The sequence below is a fragment of the Tauraco erythrolophus genome, chromosome 16 (assembly GCF_009769465.1).
Source record: "Tauraco erythrolophus isolate bTauEry1 chromosome 16, bTauEry1.pri, whole genome shotgun sequence".
Lineage (NCBI taxonomy): Eukaryota > Metazoa > Chordata > Aves > Musophagiformes > Musophagidae > Tauraco > Tauraco erythrolophus.
The window spans coordinates 21,175,445-21,196,876 of record NC_141480.1 but is presented as its reverse complement, the minus strand read 5'-3'; the positions used below and the strand labels follow the sequence as shown (position 1 = coordinate 21,196,876).

General features: G+C 49.5%; 1 protein-coding gene across 1 annotated transcript in view; it reads left to right on the top strand.

Annotated features, from left to right (window-relative positions):
- Positions 1–17,960, top strand: part of NRG2 (neuregulin 2) — a 178,167-nt gene extending 160,207 nt beyond the window's left edge. Inside the window, exons 7-12 of the mRNA XM_086621447.1 lie at positions 5,002–5,025; positions 9,334–9,436; positions 10,362–10,485; positions 11,794–11,921; positions 14,616–14,840; positions 17,303–17,960. Of these exons, the coding sequence (XP_086477573.1) occupies positions 5,002–5,025; positions 9,334–9,436; positions 10,362–10,485; positions 11,794–11,921; positions 14,616–14,840; positions 17,303–17,960 (1,262 nt within the window). The remainder of the gene's footprint in view (positions 1–5,001; positions 5,026–9,333; positions 9,437–10,361; positions 10,486–11,793; positions 11,922–14,615; positions 14,841–17,302) is intronic.
- Positions 17,961–21,432: the final 3,472 nt, after the last annotated feature.

Below are 21,432 nucleotides of genomic sequence, written 5' to 3'. Positions count from 1 at the left end.
GACTGCAGTACAGGTTACCCTTTGGGATCTCCTAAAGTTAATTGCATGCTAACCCACAGCAGCTATTGTTATGTACCTGGACTCTCAAGGCCTACCAAATTATTTTTATTGATATAGTACTGGACGAGCAAAACGGCTGTACAGTTTATGGAAAGTTTGCAGACTTTCTGTACTTGGAGATCCCACGTATTGCCCAACCCTTAACACGAGCACTGTGTCCTTTGTGCCCAGCATCACAGGACTGTCTTGCATTGTTCCTGTACCCGTTGGAGGAAGCCTGGACTAGGGTGCTGCAAGTATTACTCGTGTCAGTACAATTTATTATCAATAGTCTGTCTTACTGGTCCTCAGATGTTAATTCTGCACTTTGTTTCATGCCTTAGAACATGTTCAGTGACCCAGGTAGCCCTCTCGGGGACCCAGGTATGTTTAAGGGGAATGATGCCTGTGGTAACTAAACATCTTAACAATGTTCTTAGGAAACCTGAAGTCTTGTTTCCACAGCTGTTTGCTAAGGCTTTTATCCTTCTTAATCATCCTATAAATCTGCAGTTCAGTGAGAGCCATCTTGTCTTGAGCTGTTACTTCTATAAGGATATTTTACGTTAAGTGTTTTCGTCTGTTCATCTTTTAAAAGAGATAAAATACATTATAGAGAAAAACATAGCCACAAAGTCATTGCAGATCAAGTAAGTGTAGGACTTTGTCTTCTGTCTGATGATGAGAAAAAAATCCACCACAAAATTTGTGACAGTGGGGGCACAGAGTACCTGCTCTACTGGTAGCACCTAAATACAACGGAATTTTTTCTTTTGGTCCACTTCAGCTGAACGTCAACCTTCGGGGGACTTCAGCGTAAGGTCCGTGCATCACTTGACACTTCAGCAAGCCCCGCTTTGAGCATCTGAGTGGTATCGATCTGGGTGATGGGATCCAACTTGAATCCCACACAGATATGCTGCAGCTGAGACGAAGTGTGAAAATGAAACATTTTTGTCATCTCTCTCGTATTTTTTCCCTTTTTGTCTTCCTCAACTCTCCCATGCTCTTTCTCTGCTCTTCTGTCATACATACGGTAGTTAGGTATTTGAACATTTCCATACTGGTCCAGTCTTCTTTGGGATCAACACAGAAGAGCCTAGTTAGCTTTTAGGTACAAGAAATAACATAAATACTGCAAAGTAATGCATTAAAGAGGCCAGTAGATACTGTTTCCTTAACACTGATGGCTGCATTAGGAAGAATAGGTTCTGTCTTAAGTCCAACATTTTTAGAAAGGTTCAGCAGGCACATTTGGAACAAGATTTTCAAAAAAAATGTCCCCACTTCAAATAGTTTGGGGAGTCTCACAGCAGTTCAGGGTGCTCAGCCCTAGCTCCTTGCCATGACCAGGGGAGCACGTGTGCAGTTCAGACAAAAGGTTGGCGATGTGAGGAAACCAGTACGTCTGTTTCCTCAGTCTAGAGCCACCATCTCAGTGCTGTCTCACTGTAATTTATTTGCGTGGTAGCCTCTGGATATATTGCTTCCCATGGAGCTTGTCCTATGGGAGTCAGAGAGTAGTGCTGCACTCTGTCTGCACTCCTGGTATGTATCAGTTTGTCTCTACAGATGGGATTCATCCGTTTAATTTTAGCTATCCCAAAGGCTCCCTCTGCCACAAGCCTGGGATGCAATACACCTCCCCATTGCAACCACCTCTGTCAGCATGGAGTGGATCACTGGAGGAGCTGGAGGACTTACCTGGACCTCATGTTTTCCTCTGTACAGTTAATGGCCGCAGAGGAGACTGTTGCCCAAAGGTTTCTAGGCATCCCCAGCAGCCAAGTCTGCCAGACAACCAGTCTAACTGGGAGGGTGAGTAAAATGCAGGTTGACTGAACTGTCGTAGAACACAGTGCAAGGTGCTACACGTCATGCTGAGCGTCTTCTCACCTAGCAGCAAAGATAGCCAAAAGTTTTTAAAGGTGTATTACTTCTCCTGATCAACCTCTTAAAAAAACAAAGGAGACTTCTTTCCAACATGTACGCCGTCAGAGATATCTTTTGCTCCAGACTAAACTAAGTTGTTGTCTCTAGGAGAAATTTTGGTTTCTCAAACATGTTAGTTACCAAGCAGTATATTGTTGATACAAAATAGGCATGCACTGTGTGGTAAGCCATGTTTGTGAAGATGATACCCCTCTGCTGAATGCAGAATGATTAGTTTTTAAAGCAATGTTTTTCCCGGAGCTGGGGTCATCTCGTTAGCCTCTGGATTGTAACATATGTAATTTCGAATAATCTCTTCTTTAGAGAAGAGGCAAACCCTCCAAATCCCAGCCTGCTCTTGAAGTGTCTCCTCCTTCACTGTCTCAGCACAGAGGGCAATGCCTGCCCTGGCTGGGGGAACTCCTGAGCAGGGGAAGGGGAGGGTGGCCCCCTGTTTGATGTGCTCAGTTATGGGAGAAGCAATGCCTGTGGCTACAACTGGCTGACACTTACCACCTTGCTTTCGATGGCTTACTGTGCTGGAACCGCTTTTCTGCAGACCATCAAACAACTGGTTTGCTCTTATGATCAGTAGTGATACCAGAGGAGCAAAAAGTGTTATGATGGAAATTTCAGTAGCTCCCATTATGGCTCTAATAATTCCTTTGCTTTTTGAAGGAAGTTGACATGTCATCTGAGGAAATTTCCTGATGGAAATCTTAGAGCACAGCCTTGCAAATCCCACTGAGTGCCTCAACTGTGGCATCAAGGCTGACAGTGAGGGGAGAAATCAATCAGGAGACAAGAGTTTGAGAAAGCCTGAAATGATGGTAGAGAAGTGTTGAGTAGCCATGGACATCAGATGCAGGAGCACAGGCTGGGTAAGGCTTCCTCTGTCTGCAAAGCCGTCGATGAGTTTGTGGGCATAGGCAGGCACACGTATTCCAGCTGCTGCATGGTTGCACGGTTTCTCTCCTGCTCAGGGAACCTGTAGCTGAGACCTAGGGAGCCAGCGGGCTGTGCCTGCTCCGTGGGGTTGGGGAGCCAGAAGAAACTGCAGTTCTGATGTGAGTGGGACAGTGGGAAGGCTAAAGCTCCTGCCCACCAGCTCTGTTTGCACAGGCATTTCTGAGTTTGCAGAAATTTCCTTGTAGGGGGGTTGGACTAGATGCCCTTTGAAGGTCCCTTCCAGCCCTAACCATTCTATGATTCTATGATTCTATGAAAAACGTGAAAATATTCTGAATTGCACCCATTTGTAGCTGTCGATGTTGCAGCAAATCGTAGAACAGGGAGGAAATGTGGCAGTATAGGCAGTATGCAGCTATCCAATGGTTCAATAACGTAGATACATGGAGGAAATTTAACATCTGTCTAACCACATTTGTCCTAGTGTCAGGTGAAACAGTGTGTGTAATGGAGACGTGCCTTAGGAAAAGGTCAAGGCTAGATGTGATGACCAAGAGGTTTAGGATTAATGTGTTCTGTCCAGTTCTCTGCTGCCTACCACACTGTGTCCATGTCACTGCAATTTGTACGAAATGACTGTGAAATGCATAGCAGAGTTTGCCGTTCCTTTTGCACAAATGTGAGATGTGAAGCAGAGAGCAGCCAGGTTTTGTGACCTTTAAATTAAAAAAATTTTAAAAACCCAACCCCAAAACAATTATCTCCCCCCCCCCAAAAAAAAAGTACCCAGACATCATCATCAATTTGAAGAGAAGAACCTGCTTTAGTTGAAACACGTTTACCTGTTCTGTAATGATTAGTGCTAATTTCCCCACCCCGCCCAAATTTTTAACAGCATTGCAAGAGAAAGACCTTATTTCTGTACAGCAAAAGTCAGTTCCTGTTGAAAACATAACAAGTAAATCTAGACATCTCTAAGCTGCAGATGTTATGTGTGTGATGGTTGGGAACAGCAGAGCTCACTTCTGTGCACAATGATAAGTATGGAGAATTGTAACGTTTGCATAAGAAAAACTGCCTTTAGGTGAGGCCTGTACCAGGAAAATTACTAAAATTCAGGATGCCTGTTTCAGATAACTGCGTTACTGGTTCGTCAGGTAAACTCCACTTTGCTTATCACTGTCTCTGCAAGATGAACTGCAATCTTACTTGGTAATGAACACGAATCTGAAAGCAGATGCTCCAATTTGTGCTTTTTTCAGCATGCTTGTTGTTCCTAAAAAAACGCAGAACCGTGGCAGAAGTGACATTTGGAAGGTACAGACTCGAGGGAAGCTTTCAGTGCCATTTGCACGCTTAGATCTGCAAGGGGTCCGTTGCCTGGCACGGGCACCTGATCCCCTGCAGTATCAGTGGCTCAGCTGCAGACCTGTGCCACCAAGAGCAGCGCTCGCACGACCGGCGCGCGGCCGGGTGATGTGCCGGCGATGCTGCCAGGTGACGTTGTGCATCCCAGACCAGACTTGAGGCCGTGGGCAGCAGGACGGTGCTGGCGGGCCTCCGGGCCCCGCGCGGGCGCCCGCACAGCCGTCTGCCCAGCGCTGTCTCGCGTGCTCGGGCCCCCGGGCAGAGGGGCGTGTGGAACCACGCAGGGCACGGTTCGCCTGTAGAAAGGGAATGAATGACGAATGGTTTTTACCAGGTTCATGCAGTCGCTATGTGTTTTGACCTGTCAGGATTTGTTTCAGAACAAGTGTACATTTTTTTTTTTTTTTTTTTCCTTTTTTTTTTTCTTTTTTCTCCCCCCCTGCCTGAAGTGTGAGTTCCATATCAGGTACTAACAAACATGGCTCATCTCAAAAGAATTCATAATTAACTAAAAGAATTCATAATTAACTTCCACTGCGATTTGTTTGGGTCTTTCTTTACGTAAGGTATAAACTCTGGTGGTAATTTGAAATGCTCTGAAGCGTGCACTGTCTTCTGTGTAGCTGCTGCTGAGCCTACAGAAAAGCTAACCTGCTGTAACTGCACAATGTGTGTGTTTGTATATTAGAGATCTCTGACAGACCTGTTTTTCTTTTTCTCTTTCTCTTCCTTTTCTTCTTTCTGCATTGGCAGAGCATCTTGGATTTGAATTAAAGGGTATGGAACAACCATTCATTTATTAATCAGAAGCCATTAAGAACTGCCCACATTATATTTATGGCTTTAATGGGATGACTAAAAAATCAGCTGTTCTGTTCTCTTCCCTGGCACCAAGATAGATGTTTGGATTGAAAAAACAAAACAAAACAAAACAAAGCAAAACACAAAATCCAAATGTAAACCTATAAAAATGCATGTGTATTTTTAGCAGCACTTTTTTCTTTGTTTCAAGCAGCAGCCTGGTGTGAGTGGCATGACTGGGGTGTTACAATTGCCATACATCTCCTCATTCAACATACTTTTGTGTATTTATCTGAAAAGCCAGAGTTTGCATCCTTCCAAAAAGTTGCCAGCAGGCACCACTTGGGAATGGGCAGGCATTGCAGGAGCAGGAAAGCAAGTTTTAGGGAGATCAGGGCTGTTATAGGAATTGCGATCCTAGACGCGCTAAGCTCCACTGGGTCCTACAAGGAGTCAGGACAAGCTTTGTCATTCCTCATCCTAAAGGTTAGCAGCTTATTTCTTTTCTTGACAGGGAGGAAATTGTTCCAAGAAGGGTGGAATGAGACCAGTTAGTCTAGAAAATAGCGAGCGCACAGAAGTCAGGAGTCTCCCATGAGAGTGGAGGGTATAATGCTGAGTGTCATGGTGGCAAGCTGAATTTTGGAAAAACACTGCAGTAACTTAAATGCTTTTAAAAATATCCCCTTTGGGCGATTACCTGCTCCTGCCCAGTTTCTCATAATCATATCATTTTTCTTCCATTCTCCTCAGTCTGTTTTTAGAAATATATCAAGTATCTCCTGAGTAAGCACCTGGGAAATCAAATCCTTGAGGCTAGGTTTCCCTGGAGTGTACAGGTCAACCGCAGGGAGGGCTTGGTCAGATGAAAGCAGGGAGATTTATCCTTATCACTTTACTTAAAAACATTGACCCGGCAATGTCAGCCAGAGCAGATCTTCACATGAAGACCCTCCTGTTCCATTTGCTAGAGGTATGGGGACACTAATCTTTATTTATGGATCCTAAATTGTCTTCTCGGGTCCCTGAGGTAGAGGGACATGCACTAGCTGAAGCTGGAGAAACTTGTCTCCTCTGGTTTTTGCATGGCCGACCCACCAGGATTGCTGCGTAACCCCCAGCAGTGCTTCCCTGCTGCGGAAAATGTATGCATTTTGTGGTCAGGTGTTTCGGAGAAAGTGGTGCTGCTAATACTAATACACTTAAATAAACTTTAAAATTGAGGATTTTTGACATCCCTTTTTTGTTGACCTTTTGTCCTTTTCCTCATCCATTCTCAATGTCATCACAGAACCGCACACATCCCGTTCCCAGTCTGCAGTCGTCTCTTCTCTGTCATTCGTCTTTCACTGTCATGCGTTGCTGTGACACCCATGGCTGGACTGTGATTCTGTCGGCATTGTGTGGCACCACATGGTTTGTTCATAGTTGTTTGCTGCTGTAGAGTGACGATGCTGCTGGTGAAGACGTGGTGTTTGTAGAGCATAGAAACACAAGCGGACAAGTCCCGCTCCAGGATCTTACCTTCTCAAATACAAAATTGTAGTGTGCATTCTCTTATTTTCTATCTGTCACTGTTGAGATGGTTTTGTGCAACATGAAGATACTGTGTTATCGAGCATCAGCTTCAATGAGATGTTAGGAGCCAAGCTATGTTACTATCAGCGGGTCATTTGATTTTTAGTTTTGCAGCAGTGACACACAGCCTCACACTTCACTGCTTCACCTGGCAGGGCTGTCAGCTCAAGACAGACAGGCTAAATCTGTGTTTCTGATCAACTGAAACATTCCTCATGCAATTCAGGTGAGGTTCAGGACAGTCAGACATGCCAGAGTCGGGGTCCCGTACTGACATGGGGTTGTGATATGAGTGTTGGGTGAAAAATTTTGTCATGTAGATAATTGGTAAAAAACAAACAAACAAACCAACAACATAAAACCCCATAGTTTTGAGGGCTTTGCTCTTTCTCCCTCCTCCATCATTCAAAGAAAATGGGGAAAAAAAGTCCTTGTAGCAAAAAACATAGCTGGAGAAGAATGTTTGAAAAAAATTGGCTTGATGGATGGGTGCATGGTGAAAACTGACCTCCTGCCCAGCATTTTTTATTTTGGTAAAAGGAGATTTTGCTGGGTAGTAGCAAAATTTTTGCCCAGTGCTGTCTGTAACCAGGACATGATCATAGCTCGTTATCTCGATTCTGACAAAATCTCTGAAAATCTTGTCTGAAGGAAAGAGCTGCCCAGCTAGAATCCATGTCCCAGAGGTGTGCAAGAGCAAGAAAACTTGTCTGCAATGGTTGCTGATGCCTGGAATAGGGCATCCATTGACGGGAAATAAGTCGCTGAAGGAGGTGTTTCACCCCAGAGTGAGTTCTTTCCCCATGCCAGCTCCACCTGGTTCCTTGTAGTAGAACACAAGGACTAAAAGGTCAGCCAGCACTCAGTCCCCCCTCTATGAGCAGGTCCCAGGCCATGCAGGCTGTGGCCCTGAGGAGATGCAGATGGAGATGGCTGGTGAGACCCATGACCCGCACCACCGTGGAGCTGGAGTCTGAGAGAGTTCCAGCTGCCCGCCTCTCCAGCGCATGGTGGGACGTTGCCTTCCCGGCAACGCCAATGGCACTCGGAGCGCCTTCTGAAGCCGAAGGCCAGTGTACAAGCCAAAGAGATGGAAATGTGTTTCTTCAAACTGTAGCTTTGCAGCACAGGCACGAAGCAAGCTCTGCTGACTGTGTTTTGCATCTTCATGCCAAAGCTGTCATTCACAGCCCTTGTTTAGCAAATCTTTCTTCATTCCCATTTTGAGAGTTAGAAAGAGAGAAACATTTTTCCTAGCACTTTTTTTTTTCCCTCCAAAAATAGTTTGTCCTTCCTAAAATGGAAAGCTGAAATTGGCCTAAATATTCAGTTATCTGGAATGTTTCATTGCTTCCGCCTTTTTTTTTTTTTTTGCTAAAGTCTAGTCCCAGGAGTTTCTAGGACCAGAGCTGTTTTCTCTTCTGGTTTTGTATGTCATTGTTGGGTAGCACTGAGGATATCCTATAGTCCATTCAGGGTGTTTAGTGTGGCATGGTGAACCATGTCGAGCACAGCAACCATGACACGAGTTTTATTGCCTGATCGACACAAAAAAATATTTCAATGGATATTACAGCAGGCACAAACCCCAATAACTTTAACATAGTGTGGAGGCACGAGGACATCGTTCATAGGCGCTGAACTGAAATGCTCATGGCAGCTGTGCACCGAACCCTTCTCTCAGTTACCCAGCTGGAGAACCAAATTGCCTCTGCTGAAATCAATGGAGATTGCTGGATGTCGCCGAGAAGGGCACCCGCTCCGGGGTAGCCACAGCGGTGTGATCGCTGCCTACGTGTAGTTCAGTGACACTGCAGGTGACGTTCCTTGGAGCTCTGATTAACGCGAATGAATTACCTCACTTCCAGCGTGGTCTGGGTTTTGATGCAAGTGACTGACTTTTCTGGTTTGAAAGGTGGTCGGTCCATGACAAATGGGGACATCTGAGAGAAGCAGCAGCACGCTGCTAGAGTTTTGTGTGTGCATCTGAGGTACCCGGTGCAATGGAATGAATCGCTTCCTAGGGTTTCATTAAAAATCCATAACTGTAATTGGTTACTGTATTTTAATTACTCCACTTCCTTTTCTTTGTCTAACACGCTATCACTTTTCCATCCTCATGCTGCTTTTTGACTGTTTTAGGATGTCCCTTTCAGCACCTACATGCTTTGGGGCCGGCTGCTGGGTGGTTCCTGGCACTCCGCCGAGCTCCAGGGCATGCAGCCGCTGCAAGGAAAAGGCATTCTGAGTCCGTCAGAGCAGAGGGCCTGTGATGAGAGCATCATAGGGCATGCGTGTACGTGGTGAGTGGGGATGCTCGGGGACTTCCTTGGTAGGCTACTAAGTTACCGAGGAGGGGGGAGAGGAGAGTCAAGGGGCTTTTTGAGCTTAGTCACCGAGTTATGCTGCGGGAAAAGAAGAGGAAGCAAGAGGCGTGTTCGAGCACAGAAGGGGTGAGCTACTGAGCGAGAGAGGGCGAAGCTGCAGAGAGGCAAAAAAGAGTGAAGGTCTCCTGAGGGGTCAGTACGGTTGGGCCAGCTGGTCTGAGGTCTGGGGCAGCTATTAGAGACGGGCAGTGGATTGGTAGGATGTCCGACTGAGCCCTGTTCTCCATCTTACCCCCACGCAGTGCTGGTTCCTGTGCAGCCAGACACATCCCTGGTGCTGGAGCCCATTTGTAACTGGTTCCTTTCTCTCCATTTGCAGAAGCAGAAGAGCTCTACCAAAAGAGAGTTTTAACCATCACGGGAATCTGTGTTGCCTTGCTTGTGGTGGGCATCGTCTGTGTGGTAGCTTACTGTAAAACCAAGTAAGTAGTTTGTTGGTTCACAGACAATAACTGGGCAGGGGTAGTGTTCATGCTTCACACTTTCACGCTCTTCGCCCAAATGCTATTTTGCGGAGATACTGTGCCGTGGTGTTCCCAGGAAGGTCTCATGAAGGAGGCCAGTGAAGCCATCCACCAGACTGTGTCTGCACAGGATGTTCTCCTGGGACAGTGTGCTTATCCCCTGAATCAGCATAATTTTGCCCAGCCAGGTGATGCTGTGTGACTGGAAATGCTGGCCCCCGAGACAGCAGCTCATCTCCTGGCAGCAGAAGCACACTGGGCTGCTGTGCAGCAGCTGTAGGCTCAGCTATGCACATTTCAGGGACTTTCAGAGCAATCCTGATGGAACAAGAGGCTTGGGGACCTCTTTCATGGCCAGCCTTCCCTGGCTGGACAGCACCTTTTCCTCTACTTAGCCTGCACCTTGCCTGGGTGCCCCTGGGACACAGGGAGTCTTGTGGAGAGGATGCCCTGCCAGGGGCACAGGTAGTCTTTGCCACTCTGTACTTAATCCAGGACAGGCCAAGTGCCTTGCCACCGAGGCCAAGCCAGGACCTACGTCCCCTTTCGCATCTCCCTGCTTTTCTCCTCCACTCCCAGCCCCACGGTGCCCCTGGCTCCACAGCATTGTGCTGGACCTTGTCTTGCAAAAGGGGACCCTGGACCAGCCTCCCAACTTGCCTGTGATGACAAATGCTCAACTTTTTTTGAAGAAGCAGCAGAAGGTCGCAAACGTTGAATGCCTTATTTCTTCCTGTTTGCAGCTTTCCACAAACACCATCGAAACATCAAGTGTGTCTGAGACTTGCCTTCTCCATCGCCTGCTTCCCCCAGATGCCTCTGGGGGCAGAGAGCACCATGAGATAAGTCTTCCTAATAGACTCTTTTCCTTTCTCTTTTGAAGGAAACAAAGAAAACAAATGCATAATCATCTACGGCAGAACATGTGCCCTGCCCATCAGAACAGGAGCCTTGCCAACGGGCCGAGCCATCCGCGTTTGGATCCTGAGGAAATCCAAATGGCCGATGTAAGACTTTTTGTCTTCATCTCCCTGTGTTTTACTGAGTGCCCGTTTCCTGCCACGGATTTGACGTGGACGTGGATGTGTACACATCTGTGTGCGTGTGCGTGAGAAGCAAAACACTAACAAACTTGAACAAAAAGATAAGATTCTGCATAGAAATGTTTCCAAAACCAAAATCTGAAGGGAAATGTGATTTTACTTGGAAGCACTGAGGAGGAGATTAGGGTACTCAGGAGAGACTTGTTTTGATGAATCAAGTGTGATCCCGTTTTCCTCTCTGAGAGATGTTCCCGATGTTTCCTGTTTATTAAGCTATCCCATCAAGCCCCACTTTGCTCCATGACAAATGCGATCAGCGCAGAAGTGGCTGGAGCTGCAGCGGTGGCCGGAGCTGCTGCGGTGACCACATTGTGCTGAAGTGATCTGCTCAGCACCACGTTAGCCCATCTGCCCATGCCAACAGTTGCTTCCAGGGCAAAGTGGGGTGTCCTGGTGGGATGCCAGTGTCACGCCAATGAGAACCATCTAAGAATTCAGGACCAGATCCAGAAGAGTGGTTCAGCCACTCTCATTACTTCAGTCACATGACATTCCCATCAAACTCCATGAAGTCAATAGGACCACCAACATGCTCAAGTGCCTTGCTGGACCAAGGCATTGAAAGAGGTCAGAAGAAGGGAGGGGGGCAGGCAGACCCAGATGAAAAGAAGTGCTGACAGAAATGAGTACAATGAGTCAGTTACAAGCTCTGCTTGGTCACCCTGTGGATGTTAAAATTTAGCTGGGTTGAATCCCAGCTGTGAAGAGAGAGGGAAAGGGAATTTCCAACAACCACAGCCCTCTGGCCCCAAAGTACTGACTCCTCCAGAGAGCTTATTGTCCCTGCAAAAAGACATGCTTCTTGTCAGATGAAGGGTAAAACGTAAATATTTGGATTACACCTGGTGTTTCTGTAGGACTCGTAGCTCCGGCAGATCTCACGTGGTTGTCTTTTTGCTGATACTCTGTCGGATGTATAACCTCCTGTGAACAGAGGTGTTTTTCTGCTCGGTAGCTGCACGTGGTACCACTGTCCTCTGCAGAACCCCTCGGCCCTTCATACCCTTTGGCAGTCCCTGTGCCATGGCCTTTTTCCAGCGCCCAAAGTGCAGAGGCAGAGAAGAGCCTCCAGTCTCCTCCCGTGGGGTGTGGAGCAGCCCTGTTCACTTAGTCCTTATCTGATTTCACTGGAAATAATGAAGCCAGTCAAATTTGGATGTGGCAGTGTTGGCAAACTCCTGGCTGATCTGTGTGATTCTTCATATTTTACAGTATATTTCTAAGAATGTTTCTGCTACCGAGCATGTGATCCGAAGGGAAACAGAGACAACCTTTTCGGGAAGTCACTCCTGCTCCCCGTCTCATCACTGCTCCACAGCCACTCCAACGTCCAGCCAGAGGTGATGTATACCGTTTTCCCCTCAACTTTCTCCTGCTGTTTGCCTTAGGATGCTGTGAGATTCGAAGCCAGTAAAAGGTTCCCGTTTCACCTCCCTTTGTTTTCACTTGATGTTTGGTACCACGCTGGCATATAGGTCACATTGATGCCACGGTCTTTGCTGGCACAACTAGTTAGCGAGGGCTGTGGCAAGGCGTGATCCTTGACCTGCAGTGAGGTGCCAGCAGGAACCTGCAGTGAGGTGCCAGCAGGAACCTGCAGCGCTGGCATAGCTGGAAACTGGGAGGAAGTGGCATTGTGCTTTCGTGCTTTGCGTAGACACAACAGGAGGATGCATCTAGGAAAGGTTTTGCAAGTTGTGTTTGCAGCCACACCGGACACCTGCAGTAATTCATTAAGCACACACAGGTTATTCGTTTAGGATATACTTATTTTATTAGATAAAATATTTAGAACATACTTGCCTTGTGGAAGGCAAAATACAGAAGATCTTACAAAGTATTTTGGCCAATTCCTCAAAGTTAAGGTCTGACTTGGGAGTCACAGTTTTTCACAAGAAAAACACTCCTGTGCAATTTATCCCAGTCCAAAAAGTTGCTTTGGAATCTCAGCCTCTGAGGTGGTGACACTTCTTTCACTGGAAGTCTTTCTGAAGCTCTCAGGAAAACTGGGGCTAGCAGGAAAGTACAATAATTCTTGCTATACAGGATGAGCCATTATTTTTTTTACATTTCTAAATAGCTGTCTGGGGCAAGAGCAGCATGCCTTAGAAGCAGAAGCTCTCATGGTTTTTGAGAGCATTTAAATTGCAGATGGAGCTACCCTATTTTTATAAGGTCCAGAAAAGTCCTTCAAATGCTCTAGAGAAAGTCCTGTGCTGTTTCGAGTTTGGATGTTCAGGTTCTCCCTCTTACATAGCTCTTGTGCTTCTTCCAGTAAGTGACGGTGTTCCCCCAGGAGAGCACTTGCCTTTGAAAAGTGACTGGGAGGTGCAGGGGGCCATATCTACAGCCTGTCGGTGACGTGTAGATCACATTGCATCGACTTTATAAAGCAAAAGATCTTCTGGCTCATTTGCTTCATTAGCCTGATGTGTTTGGCTCCGTTCGTCCAGGAAGCAATGAATCTTTTCAGCTAAAGCTCAAAGGTGGCTCCTGGCAGGTTTCTTCAGGGTTCAGGCATTCATCAGGGATGAGAGAGTACTCTGAGCGTATGACGCGTCGGATCCACTTCCGATATTGAACTTAGGTGAATTCCTCCCCAGACTCCTCTGGCTAGACCTCCAACAAGTAGAGAGGGAGCCAAGAATGACTTACTGGGCTGGAAATGACTGCCTTTGTCCGGGGAAATCCTACACCTGGTGAGCTAGACGGTGTGTTTTCCAGGGTTTTTTTTTAACTCGTACGCTGCAGCCCAGCGCTGGCTAGGTGCGTGCGAGCTTGAGCCAGGCGCACAGAGGCTCCTGTGCCTGCAGAGCTGCACCTTGCTGACCTTCCATGCTCGCTTCAGAGTCCTGGGGCCCCGGGGCCATCTCTGGGCACCTCCTAAAGAGGAGAAGGTGTGTCTGGAGGGCAGCATCAGCACAGACGGCTGTGGGGAGGCACCTACCTTGCATAGCCTCTGGTCCTGGCTACCTGCCACCTAATCTTCCTGCGTCAAGTGCAGCGAGCAGGTGTTTCTTGAAGTCATGCCAGAGGCAAACTACTGGCATAATCAGGCTCCGTTTTATTCGATCAGCACCTCTAATGAGGACGCCGTCTGAAGTTATAAATGAGCGTGGTGGTTGCAGCCAAGCATGTGCCTGGAGCCATCAATAATTAACAAGTTATTGGGAAGCCTTAATGAGGCCTGCTCTCCTCTGCAAACCCCCAGCCAAAATCCTCTGCCGGCACAGCTCCATCTGGTGCAGTTTGGGGGTTCAGAGCCGTCGCTCTAATGGATCACATATTTCTGCTATGCAGAGGGGTCAGCCCGGTGGCCGTGGTGCAGGTGGGCCCCCGGGGTGTGCATGGCCCCATGGGTCCCTGGTGAGTCCTTGGGGATGTCTTCTTCGCACCAAGACTAGGGCAGGTGGAGCCCTGAGTGCGGAGCAAGGTCTAGCCAATGTATCATAGGTTTTGTCTAGCTCCTTGAATGCATTTTGCTGCCAAAATCTTTTATAAACTAGTGGAAACGGGACATCTAGATCTGCCTTTGGTACGTTTTTCTCTGTTGGTCATGAAGTAATTTTGAGTGTTTTTTTCTGGCTCCTTTCTGTTAGCATCTCTGGAGGTGCTGTCACTTGGCAACGCAGATGGCACATTTGAAGATACTTTGTGGACTTGCCTTGGCACAGCCAGTGCATTGCTCCACACCTGGAATGCTTTGCAAGCACAAAGCAGAATTTCCCTGGCCTCACTCATGCCAGAGACTGTCCTGTCCTGTCCCCGGCCCTCAGGAGGTGGTGTGTTAAATACCCAGTATGCACTGGTTTGCCTTTCTTTACCCTCTGATCATACCTCCAAGAACGAGCAAAGAAAGGCAAATCAAAGGCAGGGCTGGGAAGCTGGGCATCCCTGTACGGGTGCATCCTAGTGAGAGAGAGAGGTGGGACACCAGTGCAGAGCAGAGCGTGAGCTGTACATGCATGCAGCTCTTTGGAGAAGACCATGGTGGGGATTCTTTGCTCACTATCTGTGTGGGGTTTGGTCCACAGACATGATAGCCACACCTGGAGCTTGGAGCGGACAGAGAGCCTGACTTCAGATTCCCAGTCTGGGATAATGCTGTCCTCAGTGGGAACCAGTAAATGCAACAGCCCTGCGTGCGTGGAAGCACGGGCTCGCCGTGGAGCCGCCTTCTGCATCGAGGACTCACGGAGGCCCATGACGCAGTATCGCGACTCGGTGGATTCTCTGCGGGACTCACCGCACAGTGAGAGGTCAGACCCCACTGCTTGCTGCTGCCCCACCACAGCAGAGGCAAGCTGTGCCCTCTGTACCAGACACAAAAATGTTCACCTCTGCCCAGTCTTAGAGCAGCAGTCCCACAGTAGCACTGAAGAAACTCCAGCTCTGGTCCTACCAGAGGAAGCCACTGCCCTAGGAGGCCACTCGCAGAGGCAGCAGCAAGCACTGTGCCCTGCTCACCTGGTAGCAATGTGGGTTTGGACCACAGAGATGAGAGGAGTGGAAAACACCTGGTTGCAGTCAGCAACTGGTGAAGAAAAACTAGCCAAGATAGTGGATGATGAGCAGACCCTGGGCAGCTTTGTGGGGTGGCAGCTCAAGCATGGTCTGGCCCTCAGGTATATGGGGAAAAGATCATAGAATCATGGAATGGTTAGGGTTGGAAGGGACCTTAAAGATCATCTAGTTCCAACCCCCCTGCCATGGGCAGAGAAATCCTCCACTACACCAGGTTGCCCAAAGCCTCATCCAACCAGGCCTTGAACACCTCCAGGGATGGGGCATCCACAACTTCTCTGGGCAACCTGTTCCAGTGTCTCACCACCCTCATTGTAAAAAATTTCTTCCTTAGATCTAATCTAAATCTCTTTCAGTTTAAAGCCATTGCCCCGTGTCCTGTCACTACACACCCTTGTAAAAAGCCCCTCTCCAGCTTTCCTGTAGGCCCCCTTTAGGCACTGGAAGGCTGCAATAAGATCACCCCGGAGCCTTCTCTTCTCCAGGCTGAACAGCCCCAACTCTCTCAGCCTGTCTCCAGAGCAGAGGTGCTCCAGCCCTCGCGTCATCTCCGTGGCCTCCTCTGGACTCGCTCCAACAGCTCCATGTCCTTCTTGTGTTGGGGCCCCCAGAGCTGAACACAGTATTCCAGGTGGGGTCTCACAAGAGCAGAGTAGAGGGGCAGAATCACCTCCCTCGACCTGCAGGCCACACTTCTTCTGATACAGCCCAGGATACGGTTGGCTTTCTGGGCTGCCAGTGCACATTGCTGGCTCATATTGAGCTCCTCACCCACCAACACTCCCAAGTCCTTTTCCTCAGGGCTGCTCTCAATCCATTCTCCGCCCAGCCTGTACTTGTGCTTGGGATTGCCCCGACCCATGTGCAGAACCTTGCTCTCGGCCTTGTTGAACTTCATGAGGTTCTCACAGGCCCACCTCTTCAGCCTGTCCAGGTCCCTCTGGATGGCATCCCTTCCCTCCAGCGTGTCCACCACACCACACAGCTTGGTGTCATCTGCAAACTTGCTGAGGGTGCACTCAATCCCACTGTCCATGTTTCCAACAAAGATGTTAAATAGCACTGGCCCCAGTACTGACCCCTGAGGAACACCACTCGTCACAGGCCTCCACGTGGACATTGAACCGTTCACCACAACTCTGAGATGCGCATCCTCAGCATGGTCCTGGTGAGCAGAGGTGTTGTATGTGGGCATAGCGTTGGGACATGGTTCTGTATGACCCAGCTCTCCAGGGAACACAACTGCAGAGCTGAGGCACCATCAGGCAGTGAGAGGCAGCAACAGTCATACTCTCCCCAAGTCTGATTCCTCATGCTGCAGAAACACATCTCCACCCTTGCTCCAGCCCTTTGTAGGCGGCTGTGGGCAACCTTGAGTGGCCATTGTGGGGCAGTTACCCTTCAAGGCTGTTGGACTTGTCCCTGGGGGAGAGGAGAAAGGCAGCATCTCCTGTCCCCAGCCCGTTCAGGCAGGCTGACCCTGCTCGTACAGACGTCTTATACTTTGTAAGAAAGACACACGGGTAGAAAGACGCGGGATGAGCCAGGGAGCCTGGGCAGCCTGACATGAGTGGAGACACCGACTGGCACTATTGAGAGGAAATGAAAGCTGCTCCTTAGGAAGGGGGGATGCCAAAGGAAAGGCTGTTTGAAGAGGGGCTAGACCTGAGTTGCCACACTGGTGTTGTCAGTAGAGCAGACAAAAGTGGATGTCCTTTCGAGACCCAGGATTTTTGGTAAGTCGGAGGAAGCAATGCCCAGGGTTACCCTGTCTGTGGGCTGAGCAGGGGGAGGGCGTTTTGGGGACTTTCCTGGGAGACAAGCCTGACAGCTCCATAGGGAACAGAGAGTAGCTGGCAGGCAGATGAGAGGCAGGGAAGTCTTGACTCAGCCTGATGGGAGGTGCTGCAAGGTTTACAGCAATACAGGGTGGGAATTGCACACCGAGTCCCTCGGGAGAGCCAGTCCTGGGATGTCCAAGTGCTCACCAAAGCCAGCAACTCATCCTCCCTCAGCACAGTGGTGCACGGTCCCTCCACCCGGCTCCCCGGGAGATGCCAAGCTCCAGGACCAGGAGCACTGGAGGCCTTGTGGGTGCTTGGGTTGTTTGGGTGCACTGGGTGTTTGGCAGAGCACGGGAGCAGCTGGAGGTTTTTGGGGCTGTTCGGTGTCCAAATGGAGGTGTTGCTTCTTGCAGGTACGTGTCGGCCCTGACAACACCAGCACGCCTGTCGCCTGTCGACTTCCACTACTCGATGGCCGCCCCGGTGCCCACCTTCGAAATCACCTCCCCGAACTCGGCGCACGCCGTCTCCCTGCCACCGGCGGCCCCTGTCAGCTTCCGCGTGGAGGAGCAGCAGCCCCTCCTGCGGCGGTACCAGCTCCCCTTCCAGGACACGCAGCGGTACGACAGCTACTACCAAAGGAAGACCTACCTGAACGACAGCATGGGGAGCCTGCCCTCCAGCCCTTTCCGCATCACGGAGGATGACGAGTACGAGACGACGCAGGAGTACGTCACAGCACTAGAGCAGCCAAAGAAAACTGCCAGCAGCAACAGGCGGTGGAAAAAATCCAAACTGAACGGGCACGTCCCTCACAGAGCCAGAGCCATCCGGGACTCCTTCTCCTTGAGCAGCGCCTCTTACAGCGAGTCTGACGAGGAGCTGGTGGCCGAGAGCACCCCGTTCCTAAGCACTCAGAACAATGAGGCGGCGCACACGGAGTCGCCGCCGCTCCACCGGCCGGGCGACAGCCGGACTCACTACCCCTGCAGCAGACACAGCGCTCACGGGGAGAGCGGGCGCAGCAGCCTGGCGCACGCGGCGCCCAAACCGGACCCGGATCCTCTCTAGGCGCCTCCCGGACTCGCGCATCCGCAGACGTAACCCGCATGGAGGAGGCCGAGGAGGGAAATGAGACAAAACAAAACAAAAAATAAAATATTTTTATTTTATATAAAAGAGGGAAAAAAAAAATATAACAAATAAAATGTTTTATTTTCATTTTAGCAAAGTTGTCTTATAATAGCTAATGGCAATGACTTTTTTATAGGGAATCTCTATTTATATGTAATGTCTTGATTTACAGCTTCCGAGAAAAAAAAAAAGTAAAAAAAAAAAAATAAAGAAGAAGAAAAGAAAACAAACAATAAAGTTAAAAAAAAAAGTGGGCCAATTTTTGACTACTTAAAAATAGAAAACAAAACTATCGTGGTGCCTTTTGCTGTATGCTAGTGCTGGGATTCATGCCGAGGATTCTGTTTCAGTAGCATTTTTAAGATCATAGATTTTTGTTTGGGAGACAACCTGTCACAAGGGCACTCCTCCGTCGGAAGAAAACAGCCTCGCCACTTTGCCCCGTACCCTGCTATTAATGATCATATTCTTTAAGGTATCGTTTAAACACACATCAAGGGCACGAGTGGGAGCATTTCCATTGTCATGTCTAATGGGGATCTGGCTTGCCCTGTAAAATACTTGTGGTTTTGCTTAAATCAGGCAAAAAAGAGACCCAACAGCACCGTACTGAAATGCAGACGCGTTTCTTTTGCCACACGGGTAGGATGAGAGAGTGAAATCGCGCAGCAGCAGCAGCAGCCGCCGTTACGATGCAGCTCCCAACCTTTGGCCGTTCACCCACGGGTCTGCAGCGGGGTTGGCACAGGTCTGTAGTCAAACAGGGCAGACGCCGGTATCAACGCCCCGTGACGCGTGGTCGAATGCGGTTCACCGAAGCCAGCCCTGGCAGGCAGACGGCACTGCGCAGTGGTCCCAACAGGGCGGTCTCCGTTCAGCCGCGGTGCCCCGTGGCTGCGTTGCCATACCGGTGCCGTGCTGGCCATGGCATCCCCTTAGCTGAGCGGTGTAGCCGTGGTACAGCCTTGGCCGCGGTGCCGTGGTGCCGTCGGGCTGCCGGGGCTGCGCTGTCCTGTGTGCCGTGCTCGGCCATGGTTCAGGCGGTGCCACGCGGACACCCAGACGGCGGCCCCGCGGCGCAGCATGGCCGTGGCTTGCCCTGGGTGTTTTGCCAGGCAGCTGCTGGCCGTGCTGCGCCAGGGGTCCGGCAGGAGCCTGAGCAATTCTGGCCCCGCTTGTCGCCCCTGCGTTGGCTGGGAAGGGCCCTGGGGGGGCAGCCCGGCGAGCGGATTCTGCTGTACCGCTGTGCTGTATGTTGTAGAGACAGTTGTTGCCACCACATCTGGCCATCGATGATGGACGTCGTGTTTCCGAACTCGGAGCGGCTCTGGCCATCGGCTCTGTGGCGCAAAGATACGGTCCTGCGTGTCCAGGCGGCAGAGCATCCCCGTGGAAGTGCCCCTCTCTCCTCAGTTCTCTGCAGCAAACCTGTTTACATTGTAGCCTGACTTTTTTCTTTTTATATTTTTACTTCTGCATGTCCTTTGCATTTCAGATACTGTAGATTGGATGCATGGTGAAGCTGTGACTGAGAAGATAATACAACAATTGACAGTGTATTTCATTTAACTTTTAGCAATAAAGTAACTAAACCCTCTATTCCTCACCCATGATGGGGTCAGATAGAAAACTCTGCTAATTTGTCATAAGATGATTGTCAAAGTTTGCTCTGGATTGTCTGAATGTCAGAACTCTCGACTGTTTAACACTTGAACATTTTTTATATTATAAATAAAATAAGAAATAACAAGCTGTGGGCCGCATTAATCTCAGGCAATTTTAGGGCAAACGGGGAGCTGTGACAGGTACCGTACCCAGAATCACAGACTGGTTGAGGCTGGAAGAGACTTCTGGAGGTCATCTGGTCCAACTCCCCTGCTCTACCAGCTCACCAAGAGTTGCCCAGGACTGTGCCCAGTCAGATTTTGAATATCTCCAGGGATGGCAACACCACAAATTCTCTGGGCAACCTCTGCCAGTGCTTGGTCACCTTCAAAGCAAAAAAAGGTCTTCCTGTGTTCAGACTGAATTTCTCATTTTTAAATTTGTGCCCATTGCCTCTTGTCTTGTCACTGGACATTACTGAGAAGAGTCTGACCCCCTCTTCTTCATTGCCTCCCATCAGGTATTTATACACTTGGTCAGGCCCCCTGAGCTTTCTCTTCTCCAGGCTGAACCGTCCCATCTTTCTCAGCATCTCCTTATGTGAAAGATGCTCTGGTTCCTTAAACATCTTTATGCCCGTAGAGACCCAGAGGTGGGTGTTTTTCTCCCTAGCATGGACATCTGACCTTCACTGCTGGGCTCAGGAGTGGGGGCTCACTGAGGTGAGTGGATGATAACCACACATCTCCTTGGGGGATGCCATTCCTTCTTCACCTGCAGACCAGGAGATCCCCCTTCACCGCACCCACGGAAGCTTTCAGTTGTGCCAAAAAAGGCCAAGATGCCCGACACATGCTTCACACGCTGGCACTGATTTCAGTGACGTTTGCAGTGGAGTGGAGATTCTGCGAGTGCTGTGCTGCCATGCAACATCTGCCCACTCACAAGTCCCTTCTTCAGCTCTTCCGTAGCAAGTCTGTGTCTCTGGCTAACACCCCTGTAGGGGCATCACTGACAATGTGATGTATTCACAGAAGGTGCAGTTCCTGAGGTTGCACCCATGGCTCAGCCCAGCTCGGACCCCCCTCCCTTGTTCCTGCTCAATGAGATGAGTCCCAGATGAACTCATCTAGTAGGAGAGGGATCTGCTACATGCTGGTCTGAGTCAACTCCATAGGAATGCACAGAGAGAAGTCCCTGGTCCTTACAATGATGCCCATGCTGAAGGCCAGGCTAAGCACACCCGCAGCTTGGGCTTCTTCTGCTGCAACACCACCAGGATGCCCATTGCCTTGGAGCTGACCTGACGGGGTCACAGGCCACCCCTAACATCCACCACATGTGCTGTGGGGAGTCCAGCTAGACCAGGGAGTTCAGCACTTCACTCTGAATAAAGGCATCTCAACACTTATTTCCCAAAGGGTTTTAAATGCCAAAGGATCCTGCCCTACTGCCATGGGGCCCATGTGACCCAACAGCAAAGGTGCAAAGGAGGTCTTAGATGTCTAGAGCTGGGGATGAAGGTGGCAAGGCCAAGTCCTGATTCGGGTGACATTTGCCATGTAACCTTTGGACACGTCATGTCCCACTTCTGTGCAGCCCCAAGACTTGCTGTGTAAAAGCAGCAGTACCACGCAGCTCTTCATCCTCCTGTTACTCTTGGGACAGGCTGCCACCCCCCATTGCCTTTGGTCCCCCAACTTACCTCCTCCAGCAGCTCCTGGAGTGTGGTGAAATGGACAGGAATGGGCAGAGAGCACTTGACTCCCTGGAAGGGACACATGTGGGAGGTCACCGAGGGTAA